Source organism: Bufo bufo, chromosome 2 (assembly GCF_905171765.1).
Source record: "Bufo bufo chromosome 2, aBufBuf1.1, whole genome shotgun sequence".
NCBI classification, from domain to species: Eukaryota; Metazoa; Chordata; class Amphibia; order Anura; family Bufonidae; genus Bufo; species Bufo bufo.
Window position 1 is genome coordinate 335,499,407 of NC_053390.1, and position 19,678 is coordinate 335,519,084.

General features: G+C 42.2%; 1 protein-coding gene across 3 annotated transcripts in view; it reads right to left on the reverse strand.

Annotated features, from left to right (window-relative positions):
* Positions 1-19,678, reverse strand: part of LOC120989131 (transducin-like enhancer protein 4) — a 113,111-nt gene that overhangs the window by 17,915 nt on the left and 75,518 nt on the right. For all 3 annotated transcript variants that reach the window (XM_040417049.1, XM_040417048.1, XM_040417047.1), the window contains 8 exons: positions 17,378-17,497; positions 14,045-14,098; positions 13,759-13,911; positions 11,280-11,409; positions 10,857-11,047; positions 9,649-9,725; positions 8,737-8,986; positions 6,106-6,353 (listed from right to left, as the gene is read on the reverse strand). In XM_040417049.1, coding sequence (XP_040272983.1) covers positions 6,106-6,353; positions 8,737-8,986; positions 9,649-9,725; positions 10,857-11,047; positions 11,280-11,409; positions 13,759-13,911; positions 14,045-14,098; positions 17,378-17,497 — 1,223 coding nt within the window. The remainder of the gene's footprint in view (positions 1-6,105; positions 6,354-8,736; positions 8,987-9,648; positions 9,726-10,856; positions 11,048-11,279; positions 11,410-13,758; positions 13,912-14,044; positions 14,099-17,377; positions 17,498-19,678) is intronic.

Consider the following 19,678-nt stretch of genomic DNA (forward strand, 5'->3'; position numbering starts at 1 on the left):
AGGGACCTTGCAAAACAATAACCACTATATAGACAAGAATATGGTCTTCATATACATTTTTAGGTGGGAGTCATGTGTTCAGAAAGGTACATATTTTTTCATATCTAAATAGTTAACCAAATAGGTTGTGCATGTGCCTTTGAACATGACATTTCCTGGAAATGGTTGAAAACCAGTCTTTCTTCCCCGCTATCAACTAGGGCATCAAAAGATTACAAAAAGAAGAAGAAAAAAAAAAAAAAAGGAACAAAAACAGGTTTGTTCTGACCTAGAACATCCTGAAGCTAGTGGGATTAGCCATTTCAAAGCATGTTAGCCTCCCAACATCACAAATCTTTCAGCACGCCTCTTTATTCTGAACGCAACTTATCCACAGAATGGTTGTCAGTTCTATCATAACAGGAAATAGAAAAAGTTTGGCGCCAGGTCCTGCATAAATGAATGTCTGAGGGTTGGGCCAACTATTCGGGGGTGTGTACAATCATACCATGAAATGGACCTGGCGACATCCCACACAAGTGACATACTGATAGGAAATCTAGACTGAGTCCTGTTTGGGGGCATTAAGTAATGACAACTTACATAGGAAAACCATATGTATGCAAAAGTAAAGTTAAAAACACCTTGTCGGTCTGTACCTATAATATAAACACATTTATGCCCAAATGTTCATTCTACATGTACAATGTTAAGTCTTGTCCTTGAAATTTTTCACTGTACTTTTTTTTTTTTTTTAACTAAAGTGTCTGTGCCATCAGTATTAACCTAAGGGAAGAGAGAAGTCCTCTCTAATCAGGCACTATGTAATTTCGCCTTCACCCAGCATTACATCTCACTAAGGGCAATCATCACATGAAAGGGAGAGGAAAAAAAATAAAATCAGCTATTTCATCAGGTGACACCATTTTGGGCTTTCAACGTTTCGACTGCTGGAAAATTATTGTCATGTTCATTGATTTGCAACTCTCAAGATTATATAGTAGAAAGCCTCAAAATACAGAGCTGGTGGGAACAGGAGAACACAAACCACTCTATTGACAAGCTAGTCAAGAGAAGACATTTATGGATTGTAAAGCACTGATACAGGTTATTAAAATTAGTAAAATCACATTCTATGATCCTGGGTTAAAAAGTCGTGCTGAGCCAGTTTACTGTTCTAGGAAACAAAATCATGTACCTGATCAATCATATCGCATGAACACTGTGCAATACTTTTATGGCTACTCAAGTGCTGATAACAGGAGGCACATTCTGGCAATACTGATGTTGTAGATCAGTACAAGTAGATGCCTGGTCCAAAGAGCAAATATCTTTCAACTGTCTTTACTATGGTGTCCACTAGTGAAACAATTTTTAATAGGCCTGGATAAAAGAGGTATCTAAAAAGGTCCTTATATACACTGCTCAAAAAAAATAAAGGGAACACAAAAATAACACATCCTAGATCTGAGTTAATTAAATATTCTTCTGAAATACTTTGTTCTTTACATAGTTGAATGTGCTGACAACAAAATCACACAAAAATAAAAAAATGGAAATCAAATTTTTCAACCCATGGAGGTCTGGATTTGGAGTCACACTCAAAATTAAAGTGGAAAAACCCACTACAGGCTGATCCAACTTTGATGTAATGTCCTTAAAACAAGTCAAAATGAGGCTCAGTAGTGTGTGTGGCCTCCACGTGCCTGTATGACCTCCCTACAACGCCTGTGCATGCTCCTGATGAGGTGGCGGACGGTCTCCTGAGGGATCTCCTCCCAGACCTGGACTAAAGCATCTGCCAACTCTTGGACAGTCTGTGGTGCAACGTGACGTTGGTGGATAGAGCGAGACATGATGTCCCAGATGTGCTCAATTGGATTCAGGTCTGGGGAACGGGCGGGCCAGTCCATAGCATCAATGCCTTAGTCTTGCAGGAACTGCTGACACACTCCAGCCACATGAGGTCTAGCATTGTCTTGCATTAGGAGGAACCCAGGGCCAACCACACCAGCATATGGTCTCACAAGGGGTCTGAGGATCTCATCTCGGTACCTAATGGCAGTCAGGCTACCTCTGGCGAGCACATGGAGGGCTGTGCGGCCCTCCAAAGAAATGCCACCCCACACCATTACTGACCCAATGCCAAACCGGTCATGCTGGAGGATGTTGCAGGCAGCAGAACGTTCTCCACGGGGTCTCCAGACTCTGTCACGTCTGTCACATGTGCTCAGTGTGAACCTGCTTTCATCTGTGAAGAGCACAGGGCGTCAGTGGCGAATTTGCCAATCTTGGTGTTCTCTGGCAAATGCCAAACATCCAGCACGGTGTTGGGCTGTAAGCTCAACCCCCACCTGTGGACGTCGGGCCCTCAGAGTCTGTTTCTGACCGTTTGAGCAGACACATGCACATTTGTGGCCTGCTGGAGGTCATTTTGCAGGGCTCTGGCAGTGCTCCTCCTGTTCCTCCTTGCACAAAGGCAAAGGCAAAGGTAGCGGTCCTGCTGCTGGGTTGTTGCCCTCGTACGGCCTCCTCCACGTCTCCTGATGTACTGGCCTGTCTCCTGGTAGCGCCTCCATGCTCTGGACACTAGGCTGATAGACACAGCAAACCTTCTTGCCACAGCTCACATTGATGTGCCATCCTGGATAAGCTGCACTACCTGAGCCACTTGTGTGGGTTGTAGACTCAGTCTCATGCTACCACTAGAGTGAAAGCACCGCCAGCATTCAAAAGTGACCAAAACATCAGCCAGGAAGCATAGGAACTGAGAAGTGGTCTGTGGTCACCACCTGCAGAACCACTCCTTTATTGGGGGTGTCTTGCCAATTGCCTATAATTTCCACCTGTTGTCTATCCCGTTTGCACAACAGCATGTGAAATTGATTGTCACTCAGTGTTGCTTCCTAAGTGGACAGTTTGATTTCACAGAAGTGTGATTGACTTGGAGTTACATTGTGTTGTTTAAGTGTTCCCTTTATTTTTTTGAGCACTGTACATAGGAGCAAACCCTACAAAACCCACCAACTATCTCATGTGTGTAGTGGGAAGCCAAACTATTCCTTGAAAGAGTCAATAAAACAAAGGATTGAGAATGCTGAATTCCTTTGTTCTCATGGGAGATGAGCTGCAACCAGGTATCTGGGAGTGACTTATTCTTCTCTTTTCACTGATAACATATACAAGCCTAGCCAACCAGGGCATGAAGGTGTATGGGGTTGGAAGAATAGCTATTGGCTGAACAAGTGTTTGCCTAACAGCTATTAAAGGTGCATGGCCATCTTTAGGTTCCTATGCACTGCAACTTTGCAGGTATACAACCATCCTGACACACGTAAGGGCAACCAGACTGCGTATGTGTAGCTTTATTTTTAGTTACTAAATTGGTTGTAATTAAGTTAATGTGCTCCCCGGCTAAACATGCAAAAATATAATCATGACATATCTAGATTATGGAAAGTGCTAGATTTTCCAGTTAAGGAGTGTTTTGCAGTGTATTTAGACCTGAGAGTTCTCGTGTGGAGTCTAGAGAATACCAGGAAACGTGACAGACATTAGATAAACCGGTTAATGCTGCTGTTGAGGTCACAAGATAGCAGCATAAGGTACTTTGAAGATAACGCAGAGTATTATTGACTTTGAGATGCAAAGAAATATGCCAAAACACAGTGTACTCCGATTCCTGTAGATAAATTGACCAGTGTTAACGAGGATCTGTGACCACAAAATGCAGTGTAATCATCTGCAGGCGGCATGTTATAGATCAGGAGATGCTGAGCAGATTGATTTATAGATTTATAGGAAAAGATTCATTATAAGTTGTAATACATACATTTAAACCTCTATTCTTTCTGAGCTCAGTTGTACACAGTGAGATGTTTATCAGTGATTGATAGCATTCTCTGTGTAAGTGTGTATACATACACAGCTGTCAGTCACTGATGATCAGGTGAACGGTGTAGGAATTACAACAGTTTGCATATGTGCCTCCCACTTGTTAAGGGACCAAAAGTAATAGGACAGAATAATCATAAATCAAACTTTTGCTTTCTCTACTGCAACAGTCTTCAGTTCCTGCTTGTTCTTCGGGCGTTTTCCCTTCAGTTTTGTCTTTAGCAAGTGAAATGCATGCTCAATCGGATTCAGGTCAGGTGATTGATTTGGCCATTGCATAACATTCTGCTTCTGTCCCTTAAAAAACTCTTTGGTTGCTTTTGCAGTACGCTTTGGGTCATTGTCCATCTGCACTGTAAAGCGCCGTCCAATGAGTTCTGAAGCATTTGGCTGAATATGAGCAGATAATATTGCCCAAAACACTTCAGAATTCATCCTGCTGCTTTTGTCAGCAGTGACAGCATCAATAAATACAAGAGAACCAGTTCCTCTGGCAGCCACACATGCCCACGCCATGACACTACCACCACCATGCTTCACTGATAAGGTGGTATGCTTAGGATCATGAGCAGTTCCTTTCCTTCTCCATACTCTTCTCTTCCCATCACTCTGGTACAAGTTGATCTTGGTCTCATCTGTCCATAGGATGTTGTTCCAGGACTGTGAAGGCTTTTTTTATATGTCGTTTGGCAAACTCTAATCTGGCCTTCCTGTTTTTGAGGCTCACCAATAGTTTACATCTTGTGGTAAACCCTCTATATTCACTCTGGTGAAGTCTTCTCTTGATTGTTGACATTGACACACATACACCTACCTCCTGGAGAGTGTTCTTGATCTGGTCAACTGTTGTGAAGGGTGTTTTCTACACCAGGGAAAGAATTCTTCGGTCATCCACCACAGTTGTTTTGCGTGGTCTTCCAGGTCTTTTGGCGTTGCTGAGCTCACCGATGCGTTCCTTCTTTTTAAGGATGTTCCAAACAGTTGTTTTGGCCACGCCTAATATTTTTGCTATCTCTATAATGGGTTTGTTTTGTTTTTTGCAGCCTAATGATGGCTTGCTTCACCGATCGTGACAGCCCTTTGGATCTCATCTTGAGCGTTGACAGCAACAGATTCCAAATGCAAATAGCAGACTTGAAATTAACTCTGGATCTTTTATCTGCTCATTGTTTAAGGTTTTCTGAGAGATGCTATCTTAGAGCATCTCAACGGAAATAAGCAAATAACGCCATATCAGCATGGCTTCGTGAGGGATCGGTCATGCCAAACTAATTTAAATCAGTTTCTATGAGGAGGCAAGTTCTAGACTTGACAGCGGCAAATCAATGGATGTCGTATATCTGGACTTCTCCAAAGCATTTGACACTGTACCACATAAAAGGTTAGTATATAAAATAAGAATGCTCGGACTGGGAGAAAACGTCTGTGGGTAAGTAACTGGCTCAATGATGGAAAACACAGGGTGGTTATTAACGGTACACACTCAGATTGGGTCACGGTCACTAGTGGGGTACCTCAGGGGTCAGTATTGGGCCCTATTCTCTTCAATATATTTATTAATGATCTTGTAGAAGGCTTGCATAGTAAAGTATCAATTTTCGCAGATGACACTAAACTGTATAAAGTAATTTAACACTGACAAATGTAAAGTTATGCACATGGGAAGGAATAATTCAAGTCACCCGTACATACTAAATGATAAAACACTCGGTAACACTGACATGGAAAAGGATCTAGGAATTTTAATAAACAGCAAACTAAGCTGCAAAAACCAGTGTCAGGCAGCTGCTGCCAAGGCCAATAAGATAATGGGTTGCATCAGAAGGGGCATAGATGCCCGTGATAAGAACATAGTCCTACCACTTTACAAATCGCTAGTCAGACAATACATGGAGTACTCGTTGAGGTGGACACACATACAGAGTTCCATCCTTCAACTGCCTCCCGAGCCGAGATAAAGATAAAACTGCAGCAGAAATGAGATGCCTCCTGAGAAAAGGACACGCACCCTGATCTGACCGTTTAATATAAACTTATCAGAGCAATTGGAATAATGAATAGTCAGATCTCAGGATCCATGTGAGGTACAGGGCTGGATTTAGCTTTGTTAGAAAGAGATTGTCATGTCCTCTATGATGAAGGGAATGTCCCCTTTAATAAACATTATGAGATATGACTAGATTCTAACGAGTGCCCCAATTACCTTGCAGAGGAAACTGATGATGTACATACCTTACTAGGGTCTGGTTGTGTAAGTCCCACACGGCAATGTTGCCATCACTACAGCAGGAGAAGCAGACCTTGGAATCAGGACTGATGGCCAGAGCATAGCAGGCAGGAGCCGATGAGGTCAGTTCTGCTTTTATACGCGGGGTAGGTGCTGCCAGGTCCCATATGGATAACGTGCTGGCCTCCCCTCCAACAATCAGAGTGCGCCCATCAGGGAGTAATCTGCAGGAGCGGATGTAGTTATCTCTGTTCTGCAGAGACAAAAACAAGTGGGACATGACATCGGTACTTCGAGCTAGAGAAGCAACAGTTTCATAGCTTGTTTCACAAGTGTTTCCATTGTTCTGTAGAAACAGCAGTTATTCTACAAGTGTACTTTGTATTGAAATATGCCGACTTGAAAAGAAAAAAAGAAAAATGCTCATGGGTGATGGGTTAAACTCTACACGGGAAACCTCTAAAAGCGCAAACATTCCCTCCTGATTTTAATGAGCCATTTGCCATTATGACAATGATAAAGTGGATTAATGCCAGAAAATTACATGACATTAGGCAAGTACTTAAACTTGATCTTATATTCAGTGTTGGGAGATACCGTAATTCATCTTAATTAGCATCAAAAACCAAAGCTGTAAAGTCAACCAAAACTTTCCAACGCTCAACAACTTGGCTCCGCATGATATATAGTTCAGTGCAAGAAGTCAATATGCTAATAGAAAAAATATCGTCGGCACAATTATCCATCCTACCATTAATCTACAATGTATGTTAAATTAATGTCATTATTTTGCTCTACATAGAAGGTGACCACCCTCCAGAGAGTATTTTTGTGGCTTCAGGCCAAAATAAGTTATTACTCACTGCAATTCACAGCTTTAGTGTTATTTTATGCCCATGAATCTTTATTTGATACTGTATTAATGCAGTAACTAATTATTATAGCTAGAATTATTATACATAGTTACTTATTAAAAGGGGATCTCCAGTAACCCCCCTCCCCTTTTGGAGGTCACGTGCGGCAGAATTTCTGTGGCAGTTTTTTTTTCCCCCAGAGATTTAGTTTTTTGTAGTCTATATTTATCTACCTTGGCCATGATGGAAATCTTCATGTATTAAAGGGGTTTTCTGAGATTTTACTACTGATTGGTGGGGGTCCTACACCTGGGACCCCTGCCATTCAGGTGCTTGAGAAGGCACAGGTGTTCCTGTGAGCACCGGGGCGTTTTCGCAACTAACCAAGCACAGCACTGTATATTGTACAGCGGCTGCAGCCTGGCCCCATTCACTTCAATGGGGCTGAGCGATGCCTAGGCCATGTGACGTCACCTGGTCTAGGCTAAGAAAGCCACAACGCTACTGTGAGTCCCTGTGCCTTAAACAGCTGATCGATGAGGGTCCTGGGTTTCAGACTCCCACCAATCAGATACTGATGACCCATCTCTTCTAACTTTGGCTGAGGGCTGGGGCTTAGAGGCAGGGAACTGAGAAACAATCTTTAGGTCTTACTGCAGACAGGACACAGTAAGGAGTGTGCTGCTCCAGCAGTTGTCTTACAGCCAGGCACAAGGCAGTGAGGGGAGAGGGTGGACATGACTGAGCTCCTAAGACAAAGAACATTTCTTAGTATATTTCTCAGTTTTTGATAGGAATAAGAGAGAATAGGTGAGAATAAGTGCTGTGATTTTTTTTTTTTCTTGTGCATTTTCTCTGTTTAGGGTTTTTTTTATTTTGCAATGTACTTGTGCTTATAACATAGCTGCCAATATGAAAATGGCTGCAGCATAAAGCATAGTGGAGGCCAAGATTAGCAGCCATGGGTACATAGGTTACAAAACCGATAGCTGTGTCCTAATAAAATAGAAACATAAAATAGCTAAGCAACCAACAATAAGAAAATACATTTTGATAAGGCCATTATTTCAAGGCAAAATTGAAAAATACTGGTAAATGCCATCTACGAAAGAATGGTTGGAAACAGTGGAATATAAAAAAAAAAATGTAAAAAAAATGTATTTTTACAGCATAGAAGAGCTGAATGAACAGACATGGAAGCCATGGGTGAGGTGTTTGGGAAAAGAATATATAAATTCAATTTTTTAAAATCTCTCTTCCACTCTCTCCTTGGATTGGGGGGAAGAGCATAGTAGTATTATGTGTATATTATTCCTCTCTTTAGTATTTGTTACTGTATGGTGACAGTCTGAAAATAAAAAAGAAAACAAAATAGCCGGTAGTGACTTAGGCCTGGTTCACACCTGAGCGTTTTACAGCGCGTTTCTACGCGCTGTAAAACGCTCAACAAGCGAAAGCCCATGTTTCCCTATGGGCATGGTTCTTAGCTGCATGTTTTACAGCGCGTACGAACGCGCTGTAAAATGCCCTACGCCCAAAGAAGTACAGGAGCTTCTTTGGGGTGTATTGTCGCGCGTAACGCCTCTGGTCAACGCTGCACGTTTCCCCATTTCCAAAAACGCGCTGTAAAAACATGCGTAAAACGCGCGTATCAAATACGCTCAAGTGTGAACCAGGCCTTACTGTATGTCAGTCTATTTTATACACAGAATTGTACATTAGCATTATTAAATCAAACTTTTGGCAACAATTAGTTGATGCACATAATAAATTGGTGCTTACCAAACAGTCCAACTGAGAGACGGGGCTTTTGTTCCCTGGGTGACTAATGTCCCAGACCTTGACGCATCCCTTTCCACCAGTGTACACGTGTCTTGTGGGGTTGCTGATGGTAACTGCACAAACTACTTCTCCGTGATTTAGTGTGTTTATCTGCCGCGCGTGCCGAGGGATTCCTGGGCCAATGAGAGCATCAGGGGGGAATGGGACTGGCTGCATCTGGCCGTCAGCACTTACATGGAATGAATATGCACTAATTAGAGAAAGAAATATAATATTTTATTAAATATAAAAATAATTAGGAGATAAAAATGAGCTGTTAGCAAAAACTTGCTCAAGTAGTAGTCAAAACATAGCAAACCTGGAAAGCTAGTTATCTCTCACCATAGATGGGACAAATCTGACCACTTAAGAAATGAAAATCTGTTTAAATGGGGCCTTCAACTCAAAAATAACACAACATGGACAGAAATAAAACTCATTAGATTCAACTTTGTCCAGGACTCTGATACTGATGGCCTGACATCCCACAAAAATTACACAAGCTCTGGCAACTGTGTAGTCAACGGAGCTATTGTAGTTCTGGCGTGAGCCGTTCAAGATTTAATGACTGATAGTCAGAGGTGAGGGATGTTGATAGCCGACCCTGAGAATAGGCCATCAATATCAAAAACCTGTACAATTGCTTTAAAGATTTCCAGCAGCCTTGTTTTCATTCAGAAGTTATCCATTTGTGATCTCCAGCAATTATCCTTGAAACAATATATTCCAAGATAAACTCAAATGACAGACAAAAAAAAACTAAATGAACCAAAAATGCAAAGACCCAGAAGAATAATTATTTTGGACAACTCAATTTAGTCTTAAAAACATAAAGGGAGTAAAACAGCAGGATAACAAATATAAACTACTCACGGCTTTCCACCTGGGATGCCTGTCAAATTTGGAGGGATTCCTGGAACACGCATGTGATGATGTGGATCAAAGCCAACCTAAAAGTAAGAAGAGCAATTCGATGACTAGAGATCTCAGTGACAACACGCATAGTGGAAACATCTTCTGCTACTACCCAATAATACTGACAACAGGTAAGCATTTAGGATATGCCATAAATGTCTGGCAGATGCAGGTCCCAAGCCTATTTCCTCCCATCCCCTCTGCCCCAGTTGCTCCTACCTGGAGGTGGTGACCAGAAGTTGTCGGGATTATAGCAACAGCCAAGTGGGCTGTGCTATGCTGTTGTCATAGCTGACATACAAGTGAACTTGAGTTATGAAAATGTAACAGAACAGAACTCAAATGGTTCTGCATCTCACAGGTTAAGGACACAGTGAAGCTCACTGTCCTATGTGGTTTCCATAACGCTCATTCACTTGAACAGGAGCTATGGACACATTATACCACAGCTCAACCACATCTGACTGTCACATCCAGGTGGAACGAGGTTGGGGAGCCCCATTCAGAAATGGGAAAACCCCTATAAACTGTTGAAGTTGACTATCTTTGTACTACACCGTGCTTCGGAATCATTCTGAAGTAGGAAAGGGGATTTATTTGTCGAAGTATCTCATTGAAATGTTCTAAACTCAGAGGCTCACAGAAGGTCACAGGCAGTAAGAGTCAATGAAACAGCAGATGCCTGCAGCTTCAGAGACTCTCAAAGTCTATAAGGTAGCACTGGCTCACGGGTGATTATGTATAGGTATATCAAAGTTAAATGTGGAGATCCTTAGTTCATCTATTATCATGACTAGGGATGAGCGGATCGACGTCGGATGAAACATCCGAAGTCGATTCGCATAAAACTTTGTTTCAATACTGTATGGAGCAAGCGAGAATGTATTGGCTCCGATGAGCCAAAGTTATTCAGAAATTGAAACTGTAAAAAACTATTTCCCGAACTCTGGTTCGGTTCCTAAAGAAGTAAGGATAAAGGTTTAGGAACCTGACTCAATTTACGATGTCCATCTGACCTTGTCCCGAGGCTATTAGGTCCATATTTATCATATATTATTTCACATCTTTCAGAGGGAAAACTTGAACAGAATGTGTAACAGGGAAATGCCATGCCTATAGGAAAAATTATAAAACACTGACAAAAGGTCTCCTAAAAAAGTGCTTACCACTTGGGACCTCCCATAAGCTGCGGCTGCTGCTGCAGCAGCTGCAGCGGCGCTCATTTGTGGGGAGATGTTGTGAAGACTAGCATAAGCCGCTCCTGGACTGGTCAGTTCTCCATTCATTCCAGCATGTGGAACTATTCCAAATGGGGTTGGGTAAGGACAAGGGACTGCCATTGGAGTCCTCAGACCTGCTGTAAAGAAAAAGAAACAGGAGCTGGTAAATAACTAGGATTAAACACTTTAAAGCCTGCCCTATTTATTTAGCTTTGGCATTAGTAACTTTTAGCCTTTCATTTTAGTTTTTTTTATCAGAAAGTATGAAACTGCAATAGCAATGCCCCCGGAAATAAAATGGCTACAGTCCGCCTGCACAAGATTACATTTTGAAAAGGACAGTGAATCAAATAGCATCATCTATCTTACTTAATGGGTCGACTCCGGGTGGCTTGCCAGGCACAGGCCGCAGTCCAGTCGAGTTGCTGCCAGGTGTAGGGGCATCACTACGTGGAGTGGGTGTGTTGGATTTTGAAACCGGCGTTGTAGACTTCTCATTCTTTCAGGAGGTGGATGTAAAGGGTGAGATAGAAGGAGAGGAGGTGAAGAAAAAAAAAAATTATAATAAAATCAATGAAGCTGAATTCCAAAGTGCAAACATGCTGGACTTCACATAAAACAAACATGTAAGAGTTACCTCAGCACTAAACAGCCACTAACAAAAAGAATCTCTGGCTGGAGCAAAGGATACAACCTGCTAAATGACTTGAATCCTCCCAAAAGCAAACAACTTATTGACTCCATGGTTTACTCTACTGAAAACCTCAAATACTCACCCTGCTAAAGTCAACATCCCTAATGGAAGAGTCGTAACATATGCGCTTTCACAATCATATCTTTCAAGTATCTATTCATAACCTAGGATTGTACAGCAGACCTGTGTAACCAGAGCAGCAGGAATGGAAACACACCTGGAAGGTGGCTGTGTCTGTGTGGGGGGGCGGACGAGATAAAGAGTCCGTTTTAAGAGGATCATAGGCCTTAAAATGGATTAGTTATTCAGGTTTCTATTTTCTAAAGGAATATGGTGGAGATGTACAGCCTCATGAAGAGCAGCTCTGGGGAAAAAGAAACATTTCTCATACCAACTGCAATCTGTCATCTATTCAACCTGCCCTTAGGTTGTGGGGCCAGATGAAGCCAGGACAGTACACCTCCCTTCACTGCGCATGTGCCAGATGCCGGACTCTGAACACAGGCAGGTTTAAAGAGCTAAATACCTGCTGTACACAGAGACGTGCTGGCGGTTTAATGAACCCAAACTTAGTGACAGGTTCCCTTTGTATGTTCCATATGTCCTATTAAGGCATATAGATATAATACAAGGGATTGACCACTAAGGACTCCTCTGTCTATTAGCCGGAGCAGAGAGCTGCAAACAAAGATCATTACTTGTTCTTGCAGTCCTTGCCAGCCAATGTATATTACATGAACAGCCTGACTGATCTGAATGACTGGTATTTAATACTGTATTTCCTTGTCGGAGCCAACATAGCCTCATCCGGCATAATGCAAGATTGAAAACTTGTTTCCACTGTTGCAGAATTATCACCATTAAATACGGAGCAGTGTTAGTTTGTGAAATAGGTTTTACTGGTGAAGTCAAGAGTAACAATTTAGGGCAAAAAAAAAAAAACATTGTTACTGAGTTAATAGTAAATGTCTGTGGAGGACTCCTCCTCAGTGTGAACAGGTCTACCCTGCCTATAAAGCTGGTTTCACACGAGCGATTGTCACGCTCCGGACTCACAACGTGAGTATAAGACCGCTCCTGTCCTGACCTCCCCGCACTGCCGGGGTCGCATAGCATTATATTGATTTATGATGCTATGTAACCCTAACAATTCTGGAATGTATTGGATAACACCTCAGCATTATGTCAGTGTTATCCATTACATTCCAGACCTCTAAGGGTTACCTAGCATCATCAAATCGATATAATGCTATGCAACCTAGGCAGTGCTGGGAGGTCAGGACTGGAGCTGCCACATACTCGCACTGCGAGTGCTGAGCCGACTGATATATAGTTTTGTGGTAAACCATTCAGTAAAACATGTAATTTATACGTGTAGAGCTCTGTTCTTTCTGAGCCAAGTTGTACACAAGGCATGAACAATGAAGTCAGAAAAAGCTGAGATCTAAATGCATAAATTACAAGTTTTGCTGAAACATTTCCCAAAACGTATATATTATTAATCTGCTCAGCTCCTCCTACTCTATAACATGCTGCCTGCACATTGCACTGTGTTTTGTAGGGACAGGTTCTCTTTAAAAGAGTTCTCGAGGATTTTTATACTGATGGCCTATCCTCAAGATAGGTCATCAATAGGATATCGGTAGGGCTACAACCCCCGATACCTCCGCAGATCAGTTGTATGAAGAGGACATGGCTCAGTCCCATTCACGTGAACGGTCCTGGGCCTAGATACCAAGCATAGCCACTATCCAATGAATGAAGCTGTGCTTGGTAAGCTGTGAGGAGGCCGCGGCTCTCAGCAGAGCTCCAGTGAGCACCGTGGCCCTCCTCAAACAGCTGATCGGCAGGGGTGTCCGGAGTTGGACTGCCGCTGATCTCATATTAATGACCTATTCTGAAGATATGAAAATCTTGGAGATTTAAGAAGCTTAAATGAAAAGCAAATTCAAGCTAAATGGAAATATCACAGAACAGCAGCTGAGCAGTGGGAAGGAACAAGCAGTACTATTAAATGGCTGACGATAAATCTGTGCTAGTCTTCCCTGGGAAACATTTTAGCTACAGGGATGATTTATCTAGATAATCTGATAATATGAAACCTGTCCGATCAAGTAAATATATGTAATTCTATTACTTCAAAGGCTGACTTACAAGGCTAAGTTCTTTGGACTTTGAAGAGGGTGTACTGCTTGAGGATGCAATAGAGGCAGGGCTGATAGGAGGATCTTTCTTTAGAAGTCGGGCTTTATCCAAGCCGTTCTCCCTTGGGGAATGTGCTGGGCTTCCTCTTGGTGAAGAAGGATCCTTTGAGAAAATGTAAAGGAATTGTTGCCATTTCAGTGCTAATAATGTGTTAAATGCCCAAGTAACAGTCATTGATATTACATGAAGCAGAACCAAGACAAAACAAACAATATAAAATAAGCGGAACACAGACCTCATTGGAAACATCCACCACAAGGTTGTCATCACTCTTTTCACCATCACTGTCCTGCATGGGAAAAAAAATAGTTTATATGAAACAAGACTAAAGTGGCCAATTTACAAATGCTGGTAGAAAACATGTTGGCGTTGTGTCTAGTATATGGTACACCTTAAAATCACATCTCATCCTTCTACACAGAACAGTCACTAACTGCCCTGGTGGTCTATTAGAAAGTTTTTGATTCTGTAAAGGGAATGAGTCATCAGAAGAAAATGTCTTTATGTTACACATTTTTAAAGAATTTTAATTTTTTCCCCCAATTCATTATATATAAAAAAAAAAAAAAAAAAAATGTATATATAATGTCATTTTTAATACTGGCCACTAGGCCTAATAGGACATGATTTCCTGTTCTGTAGGGACATTTTTAGTAACTATCCTGTTATCACAGGCAGAACTACAACAGCAAATAACACCTAAATATAGATAACACAGGGGCCACCATTCACAATGTGATATCACATTTATCACTTCACTCCTGATCTCTGCACAGGTCACAGTAGCCTAGAAATATCTCCCATAGAAGTCAATGGGGTCCTATCCTGTCCATTTTGTCTAAGGCTCATGTGGCTGCTCTCAAAAGACAGGAAGCTCAACATATTTTAGGCTTATTGGTCAGTGTGAAAATTGCAGGATTATATACACTTTAAAAAAAACGTTTTAACATAACACGATTTAAATAGGTTATATTCTGATGACTTATTCCATTTTAAGGCTACTTTCAGTTTCCGTTCCGGATCTCGTCATGGGCTCTCACAAGTGGTCCAAAACTGATCAGTTTTGCCCTAATGCATTCTGAATGGAAAAGGATCCGCTCAGAACGCATCAGTTTGCCTCCGATACGTCTCCATTCCGCTTTGGAGGCAGACACCATAACGCTGCCTGCAGCGTTTTGCTGTCCGCTTGACGAAACTGAGCCAAACGGATCCGTCCTGGCACACAATGCAAGTCAATGGGGACAGATCCGTTTTCTCTGACACAATCTGGCATAATAGAAAACGGATCCGTCTCCCATTGGAGTTCATGACGGATCTGTCTTGGCTATGTTGCGGATAATACAAACTGATACGTTCATGACGGATGCATGCAGTTGTATTATTGTAACGGATCAGTTTTTGCAGATCCATGACGGATCCGCCCAAAACGAGAGTGTGAAAGTAGCCCAAGGGTCCCATACATATCAGTCATTTGGTCAATCTTTCAGCAGACATCTTTTGATATGGCCGCTCTTAGTTACAGCCAGTACTTAAAAAGGTATAGAAAAAAAATAATAATGTATACTGTGTGCTTTGTTCTTTTAAGCTTGGCAGCCTATGTGTCACATGCCTCCATCGGGCTGATATTTTGGGAGCTTTCTAAGTGTATCTGTCAAACAGGGGACATTAACGTGGTGTGAACAAAATCTTGGAAGAATATTAGGGAAATTCACCAAGATTTAGACTGTCTAGTTTACGTTTACATGGTCTAAGGCTGCGTTCACACGGGCGAGTATTCCGCGCGGGTGCAATGCGGTAGGTGAACGTATTGCACCTGCACTGAATCCTGACCCATTCATTTCTTTGGGGCTGTTCTGATGAGCGGTGATTTTACACGCATCACTTGTGCGTTGCCGTGAAAATCGCAGCATGCCCTCTATATTCTGCGTTTTTCGCGCAACGCAGGCCCCATAGAAGTGATGGGGTTGCGTGAAAATGCAAGCATCCGCAAGTCAACGTGCGGATGCGGTGCGATTTCACGCAATCGGTTGCTAGGTGACTGTCCTATTCACTATATTATTTTCCCTTAAAACATGGTTATAAGGGAAAATAATAGCATTCTGAAACAGAATTCATAGTTAGGTGATCCATTGAGGGTTATAAAAAAATTAAAAAATTAACTCACCTTCCTCATCTTGTTCGCGTAGGTCCGGTCTCTTCTTCTTAAGATGAACTATGGGCTAAAGGACCTTTGGTGACGTCAGATCACATGCTCCAATCACATGGTCCATCACCGCCATGTGATTGGAGCATGTGATCTGACGTCACCAAGTTCATCTTTAAAGAAGTAAAGAAGAAACCGGGACCTACGCGAACAAGAGGAGAAGGTGAGTTAATTTTTTTAACCCTCAACTGATCACCTACTAAGCATTCTGTTTTCAGAATGCTATTATTTTCCCTTATAACCATGTTATAAGGGAAAATAATAACATCTACACAACACCGAACCCAAACCTGAACATCTGTGAAGAAGTTCGGGTCTGGGTACCACAGTCGGCTTTTTAGCACGCGCGTGCAAAACACATTGCACCCGCGCGATAAAAACTGAACATCGGAACGCAATCGCAGTCAAAACTGACTGCAATTGCATTCCTACTCGCGTGGGTTTGCCGCAACACACCGGGACGCATCCGGAACGCATCCGGAACTAATCCGGACACGCTCGTGTGAACCCAGCCTAAAGAAGCACCAGATTTATGGCAGTGGCTGACGATGGATGGGAAATCTGGCACACCTTTAGACTGTCTAGTTTAAGCTCATACCATCCATTATGTGGCTCAATAATGTGCCAGAATTTTGGAGCACATTGGTGCATTTTAAGCCACACCCATGCTGTGTAAGCCACACCCCTCCAGTTAAGCCACACCCTCACAACTCATGAGGTAACACTTCTGAAAGGCAGCGCGTGGCCTGGGTGCCAAAATCCTGCTGCATTTGCAATAGTAAATCTGCCCTGCTGGATTTTAAATACCCCCACATTTTCCTGTTTGTGCTCCCCCTGCGGAGCGGCTTTCACGTGGCAAGGATATCATACATACGGATATGTGAAGGCAACAGCAAGGTGTTGGCTAAAATAACGTACCTAGCGTGGGTGAAACTGAATTGTGACCTTTGGACCCATGTCACCAATGGACAAATACACACTACTCCCATCGTTACAGAGGACAGACAATAAACAGAGGTGTTTTGTCGCCAGACAATGGAACAGTGCCCTTCGTAAGGAATATTCCACAATCTCATTTTTAAGGTAACTGATGTTCCACAGCCACATGCTGATGACAAAGCAAACAGATAAACCGTATGCACTGGACGCGCCTCTCGCTAAACAAACTCTCCACTACGTTCACACTAACCAAACACACCCTTTGGAAATATTTATGCTTCTTTATGAACCATTAAGCATATTTACTCGTCAAAGATAAAGTGTGTGGCTGTAGTCACGTTCGGCTCGGTACACTGAACATATATGAACAGCAGCAGATGCAACCTAGTGTTATCTGCTAGTTCTGTTAGGACAAGGAAGCCTTACGTAGCGGGCCGCTATATCTTTCTCTTCTGTCTTTTGCTTTTTACTGTCCGAGGAGTAGTCTGCTGAATTTCTGTGCTTTTCTGCTGCTCGGAAACTCGCAGATGGAGACACCGATGAACTCTGGAAGAAAGAAAAAAGGCATCACTTAGCAAAGTTTAGGACATGGATCTGATTGCACACACTGTAGGCATCCCCCCCCCCCCCCCCCCCAAAAATATTCCCTAATGTCGACCGCACTTAGGGGCGGAGGAGAATTATCAAAACTGGTGAAAAGGGAAACTGGCTCCACCAGATTCCACTTTTCATAACTCCTTTGGAAAAGAGTCAATCAGATTTTTTTTGACGTAGGTTAGGTCATCAGTATCCGATTGGTGGAGCGTCCGACACTCGGGGCCCCCGTAGATCAGCCTGTTCAAGAAGGCATCAGCACTCCTGCGAGAGTCGCGGCCTTCCCGCTAGCTTACCAAGCACATCAATTATAGAGGCTGTGCCTGGTATTGCAGCTCAACCCCATTACCAACTTGAATGGGGCATGAGCTGCTCCTAGGCCCAGTTGACCGATGAATGTGACATCGCTTGGCTAGAAAAGCTGTAGAAGCCACGGCCTAACAGGAGCACCGCTGCCTTCTCAAACAGATGATCGGCGGGGGTCCCGGTTGTCAGACCCCACCAATCAAACACTGATGACTATCCTCAGGATATTAAACTTGGAGTTTTAAATGGGTTGTATGGTTGGTAATTTTTTTTATTTTTAAGAAAGGGTTACAAAGGCAAAAAAACTAAAATAAGCACATAAAGAAGTCACACCTTTAACTAGTGATCATCAAGTAGTGATCGACATGTACTACTAATCAAATACTAGAGGATAAAGCGGCCCCTAGAATGCGATAGCTGGGCATTGGAACTTTTTCCATAGTTTGAAGGATATTATGCTCACTTTTACAGCACTGCATTCATTTAACATAAAATGACCACTTTCAATTTGTTAAACAATATATGCCCTACTTCATTAGGTAGAGCAGAGCATAGGAGTAGCATGTAAATATGGGCTACAAAAACAATGGAAAAGCCAATACTAAAATTGCCTAAACTAATTTTAAATGTTATTTTAGAACACAATATAAAAATTCACTAATAAAACAAAAGTTGTTATGGGGAACATAAGACCCTTGTTCTTGCGATCAGCGGAGGTCTTAGTCTCCTATCGATCATGCTGTGGATAGGGTATAACTGTTTGTAAGAGGACAACCCCTTTAAGGAGAATGCCATCTGGAACTATGTAAGTGATGAAGTACCTGATGATATATGATATCTATGATGAAGTATCTATGATGACATGTATTATGTTATGTAATCATCACATAGTGTCTAAACCAAATATTATAGTAGCAGTTCATACCACCGGCTGTAATGGTGAAAATAGTGTAAAAATACATGCATATTAAACATTTGAAACACTTTCTTTCGATATATAAAATGTTTTGTCTTATAAAAAAGGTATACCACCTCAGTAGAAACTCAAAGTGCTATGACTGGACACTATTAAGCATCATTTAGATCACAAAAGTCTTATGTAGAGCACCCTCTGCTATACGTTCCGCTCTATATTCCTATAGTGCATTCCATGCAAGGTGAGAGAAGAAATGCCAGATTCCTCCTGTGCTGCCTCTAGGCACAGGTCTACCTTCTGTAATGCTACATCTAATCCCATTGCCTACTCAACAAAAGCTTCCTTGCTATGGGCAAAGTAAGCTTATGTTATCCTTTAGGAATGCAGGCGAATGGATCACCGACAGGAAGTCAAATAGATAAGGAAATTGGAGCTGAAGACTACTTAACTGGTCCTGGGTGGCCCAAAAATGATCACAGTTGGCTGGACTATAACCAAATAAAAACGCACACCTTTTACTACCATATAAAAAACTCAATGGGCCTGTGCAAAGTGGCAAATGTAATTGGCTGATTGTATCGTTATTTTCCAGACTAGAGTCCAACTTCAGCCATCATTCATGTATAATTATTCTAGGCCGAAATAGTAAATATCGTCCATTTTGGCTGACTTAAAGAGGACCTGTCTCCTCCCCTGACATACCTGTTTTAATAGATTCATGCATTCCCCATGTAATAACAATTCTGAAACATCTATTCCTATGGCTGTATGTTGTGCCATTCCTGTATTATTTGTACCAGAAGTTATGAATAAATTGCTAGCAGTCTGCAGTAAGGGTACAGAGGGTGGTAACTAGTTGGGGAGGGGGGTGTACCTGCACAGACTTGCTCTATCCAATCAGTGCTGCCATT